The 13218-nt window shown below is 56.3% G+C and overlaps 1 protein-coding gene across 2 annotated transcripts in view; it reads right to left on the bottom strand.

Annotated features, from left to right (window-relative positions):
* Positions 1–13218, bottom strand: part of GRIK3 (glutamate ionotropic receptor kainate type subunit 3) — a 213398-nt gene that overhangs the window by 42216 nt on the left and 157964 nt on the right. For both annotated transcript variants that reach the window (XM_025856681.2, XM_073902892.1), the window contains exons 6-9: positions 12369–12542; positions 11625–11768; positions 6359–6466; positions 3035–3148 (exon numbers count right to left, since the gene is read on the bottom strand). In XM_025856681.2, coding sequence (XP_025712466.1) covers positions 3035–3148; positions 6359–6466; positions 11625–11768; positions 12369–12542 — 540 coding nt within the window. The remainder of the gene's footprint in view (positions 1–3034; positions 3149–6358; positions 6467–11624; positions 11769–12368; positions 12543–13218) is intronic.

Here is a 13218-nt window from a genome sequence, read left to right as displayed (position 1 = left end):
CTCAGACTTTGGGCAAAGCAGACGATGAGGTCGTGGTTGGGTCTGGAGTCTGACATATCAATAGGAGACTAGAGCTGTGAGGGACTCAGGAGGTCGAGGTCACAAACCCTAATGCCTTCAGGGACCAGTCAGGAAAGAAGGAGGCAAGAGGCTGGGGAGTGTCCACCATGGGGAGTGTTGGGGTTCTGTTGAATGCAAGTTCGAAATCTCTGAGGTAGCCTGTGCTGGGGAGAACCTCTGTGGTTGTGGTCAGGGGTCAGTCTTCAGTGAAGTTCAGGGCTCATGGGTGGGCAGAAACCGAGGCTTTCTCTAGAACACTCTGCATACTGTACTAAACCTGAGCTCACCAGGGCCTGGATTTGTAATCAATAATAGTCATTAGTAACAACAGCAGCTATCATTTGGCACGCACTCTGTGCCATTGAGATTTATCAATCCATCAGACTCTCAACTCTATGAAGTAGATACAATTATTATCACGTGGGGAAACGGAGGCATGGTGGTTAAGCAATTTTCTGGGGTCACACAGCGAATTAACAGTGAAGCCAGCGCTCAGACCCAAAGGTCTGTGTTCTTAACCATCACAGTCTTGCCCCTGCATCCTGGTCACACTGCATGTCCCCAGCAGCTGCTGAGCTAGTGTTCACCCACATGAGGGGCAGTGGGACAGATGGAGCTTTGTGCAGGCCATGCGCCAAGAGGGGTTTCTCTCCTCCCCTATCCCCGGGGTGGGGTGGGGGCCTGAGAGCCAGCGGGAAGCTGCGAGCGGGACTTCCATCAAGGGACCGAGCACATCAGGTCCGGACCTTTGCAAGAAGCTGTGAGTGTTGACCAAGAAGCTTCAAGAAGGGCATAGGATGTCTGCCGGATCCTGCCTCTGCGGTGTAAGCAAATCCCGAGCGCCTTTGCAGAAGGGTTTTATGCCCTTGAAATCAGGCTGCTGCCAATTTAATAAAATGCATACCCGTGGTCTTTAAAGGTGTGTGTATCTGGTATCCTGGCATATTACATCTAGCTTGCCACTCACCTGAGGGCATTGTTTTGTGGCTGAATCATCTGGGCCCACGTCATTACCCTTCTTCTTAATCTCTCCGAGCGCACTAGTTTTACCTTTCTTAATCTCATCTTGTGCAAAGTGTTTTATTTATATCTCACATTTTATGCAGCTCTGTTTTTAATCTTTTACTACCTTTTTATTATTTTATTTTTACCCTTTTATATTTTAGCTTTGTCACACTTTTATCCTCTTGCTTTCTGACATTTTGGTTTTACATTTTTTACCTTGTCTAGCTGGAGCTGTTAATTATTTATTTTAATTTTTCGTCTTCCTTGATGATTTCCCTTTTCATCTTGTGCTTTATTTTCATTTTTCTCATTATTATTTTCCCTTTAACTTTTTTGTTTCCTTTCAAATCTCTTCTTTTCTATTTGCATCCACATCGATATCCCTTCAGTTGCTCATCAGTCTTTAATTCCTTTGCTCTTTTTTGTTTATTTCTTTTTAATCTTTTTTAGATTTTTTTTTTTACAATTTTTCCCCTGTTCCTGATGAAATCTTTTGACTTATTGGTCTCAGTAGTCTGATTTCTCTATTTTTTTTAGTTAACAAAAATTTGATCAATAAAGGCAGGCAGGATGTATGGTGTTGGGGGAGGTGCTCGGGGGTGGGGGGGTTCATGCCTAAACCTGGAGGGACAGGTGTCTCCCCAGCCCTCCCATCCTGGCTCCATCGACAGTATGTCCAGAACCACTGTTAGGGTTCCCTTGACATGGATCCTCTCGTGGTTACAACCCTGGACACTGGGGGTGAGACCCACGGGCCACAGGTGCTGGGGTTTAACTACCACGTCCCTTCCTGCTCTGGGGTGTCCACCGCCCGCCGCCAAGCATCCGTCTGGTGAGTCACACGAGAGGGAGGGCAAAGGACCATTCTGTGGGCCCCAGTTGAGCTGCCCCCAGTTGGAAGCAGGTGGGGAAACCATACCCCAGTACCGTGGAAAGGCCCATAGCCGGGTGCCCAGCCCTACTCTCTGATTCCATCCCAGGCAGCCTTACTTGGTTGGAACACTCCAAACTGGGCTGAGCCCTCTGCTCTGTACAGGATTTGTTTTATTCGTATTGTATTTATTATATTGTATGAGCTTAATTAGAAGGAGAAGCTGACCGAGTTGTCCTCCAAAGGTCTTTGGTCAGAAGTTATTGGGTGGTGATCAGGCTGCCTCTCCCCCGCATGGCCCAGCTTGGGTCCCCAAGAGCAGTGTTGTGTCTCTGAAAGGGTGGGTCCTGAGACCCTGGAGGCCTTCCAGGGAGGGCTGGTGCATGCGGAGGGGCCACAGCACTGGCCAGTTAAGAGGCCAGTGGTGTGGGTGCGTCTTTCTGCCCATCCTGAGCTCCAAGGTGCAGAGAGCCTGGGAGATGCCAAGAGCCACTCCTTGGCGCTATTCAGTCCTGGGGAATGGAGTGAGGGTGGCAGGTAGAGTGACCACGGAGGAGAGCTCTTGGGGTGGGCATTGTGGACCGTGGCATGTGTGGGCTCCCCGCAGAACCTCTGGGCTCTCTGGGTGTGGCCGGAGCACCCATCACAGCTGGGGGTACTAGCGAGAAGTGCCTTTTCCCTGGGAGCTGAGGTGAAGAGGCAGGGCCTGAGTCCTGGGGCAAAGGGCAGGTTAACCTCCTTCCATCTACCCCATCGTGGTTTGTAGTTGGACTCAGGGGTAGGTGGGTGGGTGGGGGGAGATGCAAACACACAGGCCTCTGCAGATGGGCTTCCAAGCAGATCTCAGACAGGCATGAGGGCCAGCCCACTCTGTCTTCGGGAAGAGGCCGCTGACAGGCAGCCCCTGTGGTCTTTGGCCTGTGACCATGGGCAAGTTGCTCTGTTCCAGTGACTGAGGGCTTTCTGAGGGACACTCCATGTTTCCCTGCCCACCCCCCATCTTCCAGTCTCGAAATAGCCCTGAGAGGTGCCCAGTCTGGGTCCTTTCAGCCCGTCCCCGGCTCATGCCATCCCTCTTGCGGGGCTGCAGGCTCTTACCAGCACAGTGGTGACGATGAGCGACCTGTTTGTCAGAGAGTCAGTGACATTAGGGCCTCGGCCTTTGGCGACCTCCGTGATGTTGAGCCCCTCCGCAGGACTCCACACGCCCACCTGGATGGACAGACACACAGAGAACAGGGGCTGAGCCCCCCGTCTTTCCATCCTTTCTCCACATCAACAAGATCATCCACTCATTCCCCTTCCTCGGGAGCATCGTCATCACAGCTAACGTGCTGCAAGCTAACCTTTCAGACAACCCTGTTGCCTCTCTTCTTGTGGGAGGAGGGCCCCAAGGTGTCGAGTCTCCAGAATTCTGCCACTTCCCCCTTGCTGGCAACCCCAGCACAACTGGTGGGGAAAACGCAGAGGAGAAGGTGAGCATAAAGACAGTCCAGGGACCTCAGCCCAGCCAGGGGTGGAGCATGTGCACCAGGAAATCAGGGGTCCTGGGGCAGATGCACTCTGAGCCCAGTGGGCCCCCCCTCTTCCTGGGGAAGAGCCTGGGCACCCAGCTGCTCACTCACTGGGTCTCCACTCTGGTGCCACCTCCCAGGGCCATGCACCCTCCACAGTCTAGGGCAGAGCTTGGAGCAAGGGAGACGTTCACTAAGCATTTGCAGAATGGGTCAACAGCAGAGGAGACATGGCACCTGCGGGAAGGCACTCTGGGCAGGAGCTGGCCTTTGTAACTGTTTTGGGGGTGGCAGACCAGAGACGAGGGCCCTCCCTGTGGGCCTGGTTGCCGCTGGGCTCAAAAGCAGCTAGCTTTGCGGTTTTACTTCTAAAGTTGGCAGATAAGGTGGCCAAGGTGGCATCATCTGTGTCCCCACAGTACGCTCGTTGCTATCAGGCCCAAAGCTGGAGGAGGCCAGGGAAGATCCAGTTTACCAATCCTTCTAACACCCGGGGCCTCGTGAAGGTCCACCGCTGCCCGGCTCCACCCCCCTCTCGGGTCTTCTCCCTCAAGGAAGGTTTTGGCATGCCCACTCTGTCCTTGGCCTAGCTGGGGGGCACTCAGGAAACTTAATCAATTAAATAGAGAGGCCGAACACAAACATCCCACTCAGAGCGCTGCTCAAAGCTGATAGCAGGAGCCATGTAATTATGCCTGGGTAGTTCTGCTCTAATCCTCCCAGAGCCCCGGCGGGAGCTGGCGGGATCAGTGTGACCCGGCTTAGCAAACAGAAGCCATGAGACAAGAGGCAGGGTGGCTGTGTTTGGGCTTAGCACCCTCTCCAGGCAGGATTTCTGTCTGTGCAGACCCCCGCAGAGCCCACAGGAGAGACAGGCAGATGGCGTCAGAGGTCCTTCTCTCAAGTGGGCCGAGCTCACGAGGGTCCCCAGCAGCCCACCTGGAGGGCCCACAGACATCTGTCCAGCGGTTCCCGAGCAGCTGAAACCCTCGCCCCTGCAAGCATCTACGGACTTCCAGCTGCATGCGCCCTGTTAGGCCCCAGGTGCCCTGGGGATGCGAGCACAGTCAGGACCGAGGAGGCCAGAGCCCCACAGAGGCTGTCTGCCCACGCTCCAGGTGGCTGCGAGCAGGAGCCTCCGGAGGGCACAGGTCAGCCTTCGTCCTGGGACAGTAGGAGGACTTTTCCCGGGTGTTGGCTCTAGGCACTCTGCCCTTGGTTGGGAGAAGGCTGCTGTGATGGGTTCAGATGGGGAGTGCTCTCGTGACCCACTCCTGAGGTCTGCTGCGGGCCCAGGAGTGCATCGCCGCCGCGGTGTATGTGCGGCTAATTGCCACCCTCGGAATTTTAGGCCAGCCCTAGAGACCGACAGCTGAGAGAGCAAAAATGAAACGCCACTTGAGTGGATCCCACTGCAGCAATGCTGGGGACCAGGAAGGGCCCCCCTGCGCGGCCAGGTTTAAACAGGAGCCGGGAGACTGCTCCTCAAGGACTCCTAGCATGAGGAGGTTGGACCAGCTGGTCTCCCTGATCTTAGGAGCAGAAGCCACAACCCCTGTCCCTAAGGGGCTGATGCTGTATGTGGCACGAAAGAGTGGCAGAGGAAGGTGGGATTTCCCTGGACACCTCTGTCCAGGGCCCCCGGGAGTCTGTGGGGAAACTCAGACGTGAATGGAGTCAACTTGGCCACAAGGTACAACCCAGCCAGAGCCAGGTGTGTGCCTGAGGGAGCGAACCCAGGAGCCAGAGGCCACTCCTACAACCAGGTGACCACGTGGGCAAAGGAGGGGCCCGAGGGAGTGGGCATGGTTGGGCCATGGGGAATGTTTTGGGGGCCATGGAAGCTGGGCCTGGAAAGGCAGGCTGGGTTATTTCTCGGAGGGCCATAAAGGCTCAGGTGAGAGGCCAGAGCTTCACTCAGTGCTGGGGGACCATGGGTACCAGCGGAGCCGGGCAGGGCTGTGCGTTGGGAAGCTTTGTGTGCATGCGTGCGTGTGTGTGTGTGTGTGTGTGTGTGTGTGTGTGTGTGTGTGTGTATACACTCAGGATGGCCGGGGCCTCAGGAGTGGAGGTAGAGAAGCCAGGGCTGGGTGCTAAAATCATCCAAGGGAGAGGCCTGACCCAGGGCAGACAGGGGTGGACAGGAGAGTAATCAGGGCATCCTGAAGGCCCAGAGACCTCAGAGCCAGCCCCTCCTTCTCCGGGCTTTTGCTCCCTGCACTTCATATACCCCATTCCCAGGGCTGGACAGATGCCCTGGTGCAAAAGGGGGTGGCCGAGGCCCTGGCCTAAAGGCCCCAAGGATGTGCAGAATTAGGGGCTAATGTTGAATCTCCTCAGCCCAGCAGCCTGACTCAACAGAATATGTGGACTGTTCCCAGAGAGCAGAACTGGCCTCATTACAAACATTTGCTGGTGGCCAAATGGAGGCCCCAGCCCCAAAAGGGCCTGCGATCCTCATCCAAACCCCCTGGAATCATTGAGGACTTAGAAACCAAGAGGCGGGGAATTCAGAATCCATGCACTTCAACCTCTCTCCAAAGATAAGAACGAACTCCAGTTCCCAGACAAGCAATCATGTTGCTTAATCTTTGCTTAAATGCCTCCAGTGACAGTGAGCTCATTACTTCCCAGGTAGGCACCCACTTGTTGTTGAAGTTTCTGTTACCCAAAGTCAGGTCTGTCTTTCTGCCCCCTGAGCCTTTCATTACTTTTCCCAGGTTAAGAATCTCCAGTGGCCCCTGCTCGCAGAGTGACAGCTTGGGTGTTGGCCACGGCCAGGCCACTGGGTTCTGCACCTGTCCAGCCCGACCACGCCTTCATGTTCTCCAAAGGACCAAGGCACAGGCCATGCCAGGGCATGTCAAGCCCCCGAGGTCTTGTCCCTCCCTCTCCTGAGCCCATGTACCTTCTCCAGGCCGTCCTCCTTCAGGCTGATGATGTCCAGATCGAAATCTGTCCGTAAGCCACTGGTTTTGTTGAAAACAATCCGTCCAGTTAATCCTTCCCATTGAGCCTGCCGGAAGGGAGAGGGCAGAGCGGCAATTCCTCGGGCTCATAAATCATCACTCGGTACAACTGTACAATGATTCATTTTAATTACTCTTTGCACTGATACTGTTCCCCCAAGACCATGATTAATTAATAATCACCTCCATCATTGCACGGGCTGTGGTGCAAGCCAGCGATTTCCATAAATTCTATTATGCTCTTTAGCCAGCATTACATTTGCACCCTCTCGTGTACAACATCGATCTCAGATGCACTCAACTGAGCCCCCGCGGAGCCTGTGGCGGGTCCCCAGAGAGGGGCAAGGAGGCAGGTGGGCGGCGTGGGGCAGGCGAGACCTGCGTGGAAGCGGAAAAGCCAAGGGGCCAAGCCAACCCTGGCTGGAAGACCAGACGCTTGGAGGAGAGCTGGAGGAGACAGAGAAGCTACCCCCACTGCCGCCGCCGGCCCCGGCTCCACGGGGTCGCGGTTAAGAATGCAGGGGTCAGAAGGCCCGGGTCCAACCGCTGTTAGCTCTGCCACCTGGGGGATTCCACTTCACCTCTCTGTCTCAGGTTCCTCCTCTACAAAATGGAATTTGTAATAGTACCAAAATGCCACGAGGGTGGAATGAGATAAAACCCATAAAATACTTAGGACGGTGCTCAGTACATACCAGAGCCCTGAACAAATGGCAGGTTTTGTCATCTTTTATTGCCATTAATATGGCTAGCACAGAGAGGCCAGGGTTCAGAGAACACCCCAGCCCCGAGCTGAGAAGAGCCCCATCTAGATCAGGGATGGGCAATCCACGGCTGGCAGCCCCAACTCCTCTGCGGCCTGTTTTTGTGAACAGTGGATCAGAACACGGTCACACCCATGTGTTTACTTAGTGTCTTTGGCTTCTCTGGCCCAGTGCCTGCAGGCCTGAATAGTTAGAGAGAGACCAGCTGGCCCACAAAGCCTAAATAGGCACTCTCCCGCCTGTGGCAGAAAAGGTTTGCCGACTCGTTTCTAGAAGATACCCTTCCTGGGGGCCCAGCGGATACCTACGAAGTACTTCCCGCTGCTCAGAGCATGTAACCTGCCGCCCTGGCAGGTGGGCCAGGTGAGGTCACCATCCCCATTTCACAGACAAGGAAGCAGGCCCCCCGGGGCCAGCACATCCCCCAATCTCACCGAGTGGATGAGAGCCCACTCTGCCGCTCGGGTCCCAGGGTCCCAGGGTTCCAGCACCCGGGCTGGAGCTCTGCCCTTTCTCTCCCTCCTCCGTGGAGGTAGGAGGCCGCGGGCACCCAGGTGAACACCCCCATGCCACCGGCTTTCTGAGTCTGGGAGAACAAACTTGGAGTCCTTGGGAACCAGGGGGAGCTGCGGGCTGACGGGGTTGGGGAAGGAGGTGCCAGAGCATGTGGAAGGGGAAGGCCTGAAAATCGCAGTCCTTGCTTTGCCACACTGGGGTCAGGATGCCCTGGAGGTTCTGGAAAAGGTTCCAGGGCCTCTCCCTGGCCCAACGCTCCTGACACTCATGCTTACACTCATGGTGTGGCATCCAAGTTCATGGGATCATGGATCGCTGAAGGCCACAGTGACACCCGCAGGGCTCTCCAAACACTTGGGCAGCTCTAAGGCATCGTGGGAAGTGTGCAGGGGGGAGCAGCTAGGTAGACTAACTCAGGCAGAGGGGTGGGGCCTGGAAGGGGTCCGGGAGGCTGTTAAAAGGAGTTAGACAGAATGGGATCTAACCTCTCTGAGCTTCAGGAAGGGGAAAATGACCTGTTTCCTCAGTGTTAAAAAAGATGTATAAAGTGTTTAGCAAGTGCCTGGCCTATGCTGCCCCAACTAAGTGGTCTATATTATTAGTACTCCTTTGTTGCTTCCTTCCATGGAGCTTCCTTGGACTAGGGCTGGCGCTTGGCTGGGAGGAGGGCTGGTCACTTGGGCCAGGGCCCGAGGCCTCAGTAGAAATCCTGTCATAGAAGGCTAACCTCCTTCCCTGAATGCGCTTATTTTGTCTCATGACAATCCTGCCAGGTGGGTGTCACTGTCACCCCCATTTTATGGTCATAGACATTGAGGCTCAAAGAGGGGCTGAGCCATATACAAATCCCACATCATGGTGGTGCAGGGCAGAAGCCCGGTCTGCAGGAACAGAGCTGAAGAGCTTGGCCTCACTATGCCCAAGTTCTGTGGGAGAGGCTTCTAGAGCCCAGGGGGCCGGAAACACGGTTTGGGGACAGAGATGAAAAGACCAGAGAAGGTGAAGACCACTGTTTACGGCTTCACAGAGAAGCTCAGCTCTGGCTGGCTCCCCCTCCTCTGTACCCTCAGGCTCTCTCCTGGCCCCCAGGGGAAATCACAGCAGGTGCCTTCAAACCTGCATTCGGAGCCAAGCCTTCCCCCTTGTCAGCTACAGAGGAAGGAAATGCCAGCAGGGGCCTGGACTGCCTGTGGGCCCCGGGTGGGGGGGTAGGGCCAGGGCAGGGCAGGGAGCCGGGGACAGCCCCTCCCCGTGACATTTCCCGGCCTGCCCGCCCCTTCCAGCCACCGCTCCAGACTCGCTAAATGAAAGATGCTTCACACGCTCTGAACTCCGGCCTGGTATTTTCCAGCTCCTCTCGGAAATGCCAAGTCTTTAAATGATTTACTGTCACGCAGTCAGATGGGGGAGACGAGCAACTTGGAAATGGTCTGAGGGAAGACGGTATGCTGGGCTCAAGCAGGGCACTCGGGGCCCAGGCTCAGGCAGCTGCGGCACTGCAGGCAAGCCACGTGGCTGCACTAGGCCTCCATGTCCACTGCCCTAAGGTGCAGGTGTCACAGAGATGTCCCTGAAGGGGCTCTGTAAGGAGCATGAGTGTTGAGGGCCACTCACTGGGCCGGCGGCCGGGAAACAGGAGGTACACCAAAGCGGGCCGGTCAGCCCCGGGAGGGAGAAGGGGGCCCCTTCCTCTAGTGTGGGCAGTGACGAACCTGCTCCCCTCAGGGCTGCAGACTGAGCCTCAAAAATTCCAAGGGGTCAGGGGTGAGCAGGGTGAGGGTCCCCAAAGCTATGTGGCCCAGGGACCCTCGTTAGCTGGAAACCCACCAGGGAACAAGAAGCCACAGTGATGGCAGTCGTGACGACAAAGACAACATAAGGGTAGCCCCTCTGTTGGGCGTTGGCTCTGTGCTAGGCTCTGGCCTAAGTGCTCCACACACACCCTAACTCGCTTCATCCTGCAACAACCCTAGGAAAATCTCCAGAGTACAGAGGCAGACTGGAGGCACAGAGAGGTTCAGCAGCTTGTCGAAGGTCACACAGCTAAAAAGTGGGTGAAGCTTCAAAGGCATTTTTATGTGGCTCCTAAGGGGCCCAGGGTTGTGGCTTGGGTCACCGACCCCCTCAGAAGGGCCTCTGGCCCCTCCGTCAGAGGTCTGCCCAGGAAGGAGGCAGCCGGGGCTAGGAGTCAGGCCTCAGCGCTCCCGGGAAACAAGCGGGTGATCTCCCAGGCTAACCAGGCCTGCTCAGGGCACTGGACAATCAGCCTTCTTCTGCAGTTTTGAGGGGCTGGATGAGAAGGGACCATCATGGTCCTCTTATGCCAATACCACCGATACCGGATGGAGACCCTTCTGGGCGTGAGGGGAGCTGGTGCCAAGGACTTCATGCCTCCCTCACCACGATGGTGAGAGCGTGTTTGCCAGGTGAGGAAATGGATGCTCGTGGCCATCTAGGAACACGTGTGAAGCCGCACAGCTGGGGGAGGCAGAGACGAGCTCCACGGGCATGAGCGTCAAACTCTACAGCCCATGTCCCATCCCCATTCCTTTTAGCGCCCTTCCCAAGCAGCAAGGGGGGATGGCAGCCCTTGGGGAAAGGCACCCTGTCTGCTGTGTGTAAGGTGGTGGGTCTCTTTGCTATATACCCCTTTGGAGCTGCCTTCCTTTGCACGTGGGATTACATCCCTGAATGCCAGGACTTGATTCATGTCCGCTCCCTCCCTGGGCTGTGAGCTTGGTGAATGCAGGGGCTCGTCCGTCTCAGCCCCACTGGATCCCAGGGTCTGGCACCCAGCAGGACCACAACAACTAGCTGCTGAATAACTGAATGAACGCTCAAAGTAGCCTGCCTCACCCTGGTCCAGTGTGGTTGCCACAGAGAGATCGTTCTACAACCCTCCTCGAGGGCTTCTCTCGACGGCACCTGGAGTCGCCTGGACATGGTCTCTCCCTCCAACCCAGGATAACCCTGCCCCGATCTTCTCCCCGAGCCTTCTTCATCCACCATTTCCTGGGATTTGACTCTGCCCACGTCCTGGGCGAGATGCTCCGTGGATAGTTTGCACACCGTCTTCTCAACAACACCGAGGCAAGTACTCTTTACGCCCATTTTACAGTCAAGGAAACTGAGAATCAAAATGTTAATCCTCTCACCCAAAGTTGCATAACTCATTGCGATGCCGCCAGGATGCTTGGCCTTGGCCTTAGCTTCCTCAACCTGTAAAATGGGAACGGTGAAGAGCCGTCCACAGCTTACAAGGACAAGGATGATGGAGAGTCCTTCAGAATTATCGGTTGGCACTGTGAGTGTCAACGGCCGTCTTGCAGCAGGACAGAGTTCTGCTCCTGGTTCCTCTGAATCAGCCCCACGGATGGAACTTCACAACCACCTCGGGGCCAGCAGAGCCGGGGCCCGGAGGACCCGGAACATGAAGAGGCGTTCGTAGGGCTGATTATCCGGCCAGCCTCCACTGCCCCGCCCACTGCCCTGAGCCCTTTCCACCCAGGGGTTTCGTCTCAGCTGCCTGGCATCCCTCTGAGGGGGCATGCTTCAGACCCCATTTTGCAGATGAGGCAGCCGAGGCTCAGCAAGGTTCTCCAGCTTGCCCAAGGTCACACAGCCGGGGCAGAGACCCTCATCTGCCGCACTGGAAAGCCCATGCAGGTCCTGCTGACAACGTGGACCGCCCACGGAGAACCTCCTAGGCTCCAGGGCAATAGTCCTCTCAATCACCCTGTGAGATGGGTCCCGTCCAGCCCATCTTCACCCAAGGAAACGGAGGCTCGGAGATGTGAACCCATGTGCCCAGATGCGAGCGGGCTAGAAATCAATCCTGCCTGCCTCCCACACCCGCGCCTTTGCTCTGCAGCACCGAAGACCCCCAGGGAGGAGGTCCTGGGGGGGATGATGGGGGAGCACTCACCTCCTTGATGAAGTTCATGAAGCGGCCGCCAAAGCGCCAAGCCTTGTGCCGATGGCACTGCAGGGAATTCACGGTCATCTGCGGGGCCCTCTGGTAGCACACGGACACGATGTGGACGGCGTCGTACAGCAAGGCCGCGTCAGTCTGGAGGGGAGGGCACAGGGCCTTAGAGCAGCTCCCCAGCCCTGAGGGTCCTTGGCCCAAGTTGCTCTGCCCCTCCCCCACCAGGCATATGGGGTCCTGACAAGGGAAAGGCCCAGGGTGACCCTGTCCATGCCCTCCGTGAAGGCCGGGCTTGGGTGCCCCTGCTGTTCGGCAGACACCCAACTCCCACCCTCTCTGCAGTTCAGACCTTCTCATTCTAAGCCCTCCTTTCTCATCCCATCACTCCTGTTCTCCTAGGCCCTGTCCACACCTTCTCCTTTTCTGCCTCCCTAGGCTCCAGCTGGTTAGAGCTCAAAGTCCTCTGTGCCCAGGACACATGGGTCCTTACCCCCAGACCCTGTAACAACCTGTTTACAAGCCTCCCCTACCACCCTTGGGGTTGGGGGCGGCTGTGTCTGATTCCTTGTGTTCCCAGGGCCCAGCCTAAGGTCTGGCTGATCCAGAGCAGGTCTTAGGAAGGGAAGTGGTGGGAGGGAAGAAAGAGATAGGGAGGAAGTAGGGGAGAGAGGACAGAGGAGGGAACGGGGAGGGCTGCCGAGGAAGGGGTGCCCCTGGATTTGGCCCGCCTGGCTGGGATACCATCATCACGCCATCCAACAGGCCGGACTCTGCCCGGGGAGCCGCCTGCAGCCGCTCCATGGACCACTTCTCTACGATGGCTGACACATGCGGGTTGTCCACGTTGAGGATCCGGAACCCCGTCAGGTTCACCCCTGAGTAGCGGTAGGGCTCCAGGTCTAACGCATACAGATCCTTGACAGAAAGAGGCTCAAGTAAATAAAGGTGTGGCCTGCTGTAAACCCCAGCCACCCCTCACCTGGGCCACCACTGCCCCACACGCCCTTCTTGGAGCACCGGGAGCCCAAGGCGGCAACTCCCTGCAGAGCCCTGCCCTGCACGAGGTGAGGCTCGGCGGCGGCGGTGGAGTACCCGCAGGAGCACCGGAGGGGGGATCAGCTGGAATGCCTTCTGCCTGGTGGCTGACCTCATGGACTCGCTGCTGGACCCCCTGCATGTGGCTCAGCTGGATTCTTCGTCTACAGAATGGGGCTCTTGCCTCCTTTATAGGACTGGTGCAGCAGATCACATGAAAGGCCTGGCCCAGAACATCAGATGATCGTGATAATGGTCATGATGGTCATTTCCAACGACGGGGGTGCCCACTTCGGGAGGACAAAGAGCACTGGGCCTGGGCATCTCCAAGGGAAGCTGAAGGGAGTTGTTGTACCTCTCACCCCCAAAAAGGCTATTTTAAAATATTTTTTTCTAGCTTTTGCACAGTGAAGGAAACCATCAACAAAATGAATAGGCTGAAAGGGAGAAGTACTTGAAAAGCTCAGCGTCCCTCATCATTAGGGAAATGCCAATCAAAACCACAAGAAGCAATCACCTCCCACCTGTCAGAATGGCTAAAATCAAAGAGACATCC

The sequence above is a fragment of the Callorhinus ursinus genome, unplaced genomic scaffold (genome assembly GCF_003265705.2).
Source record: "Callorhinus ursinus isolate GAN/ISIS: 27379988/994484 unplaced genomic scaffold, GSC_fseal_2.0 scaffold18, whole genome shotgun sequence".
NCBI classification, from domain to species: Eukaryota; Metazoa; Chordata; class Mammalia; order Carnivora; family Otariidae; genus Callorhinus; species Callorhinus ursinus.
The sequence above is the reverse complement of the archived record's forward strand: the minus strand, read 5'-3'. Positions and strand labels throughout refer to the sequence as shown.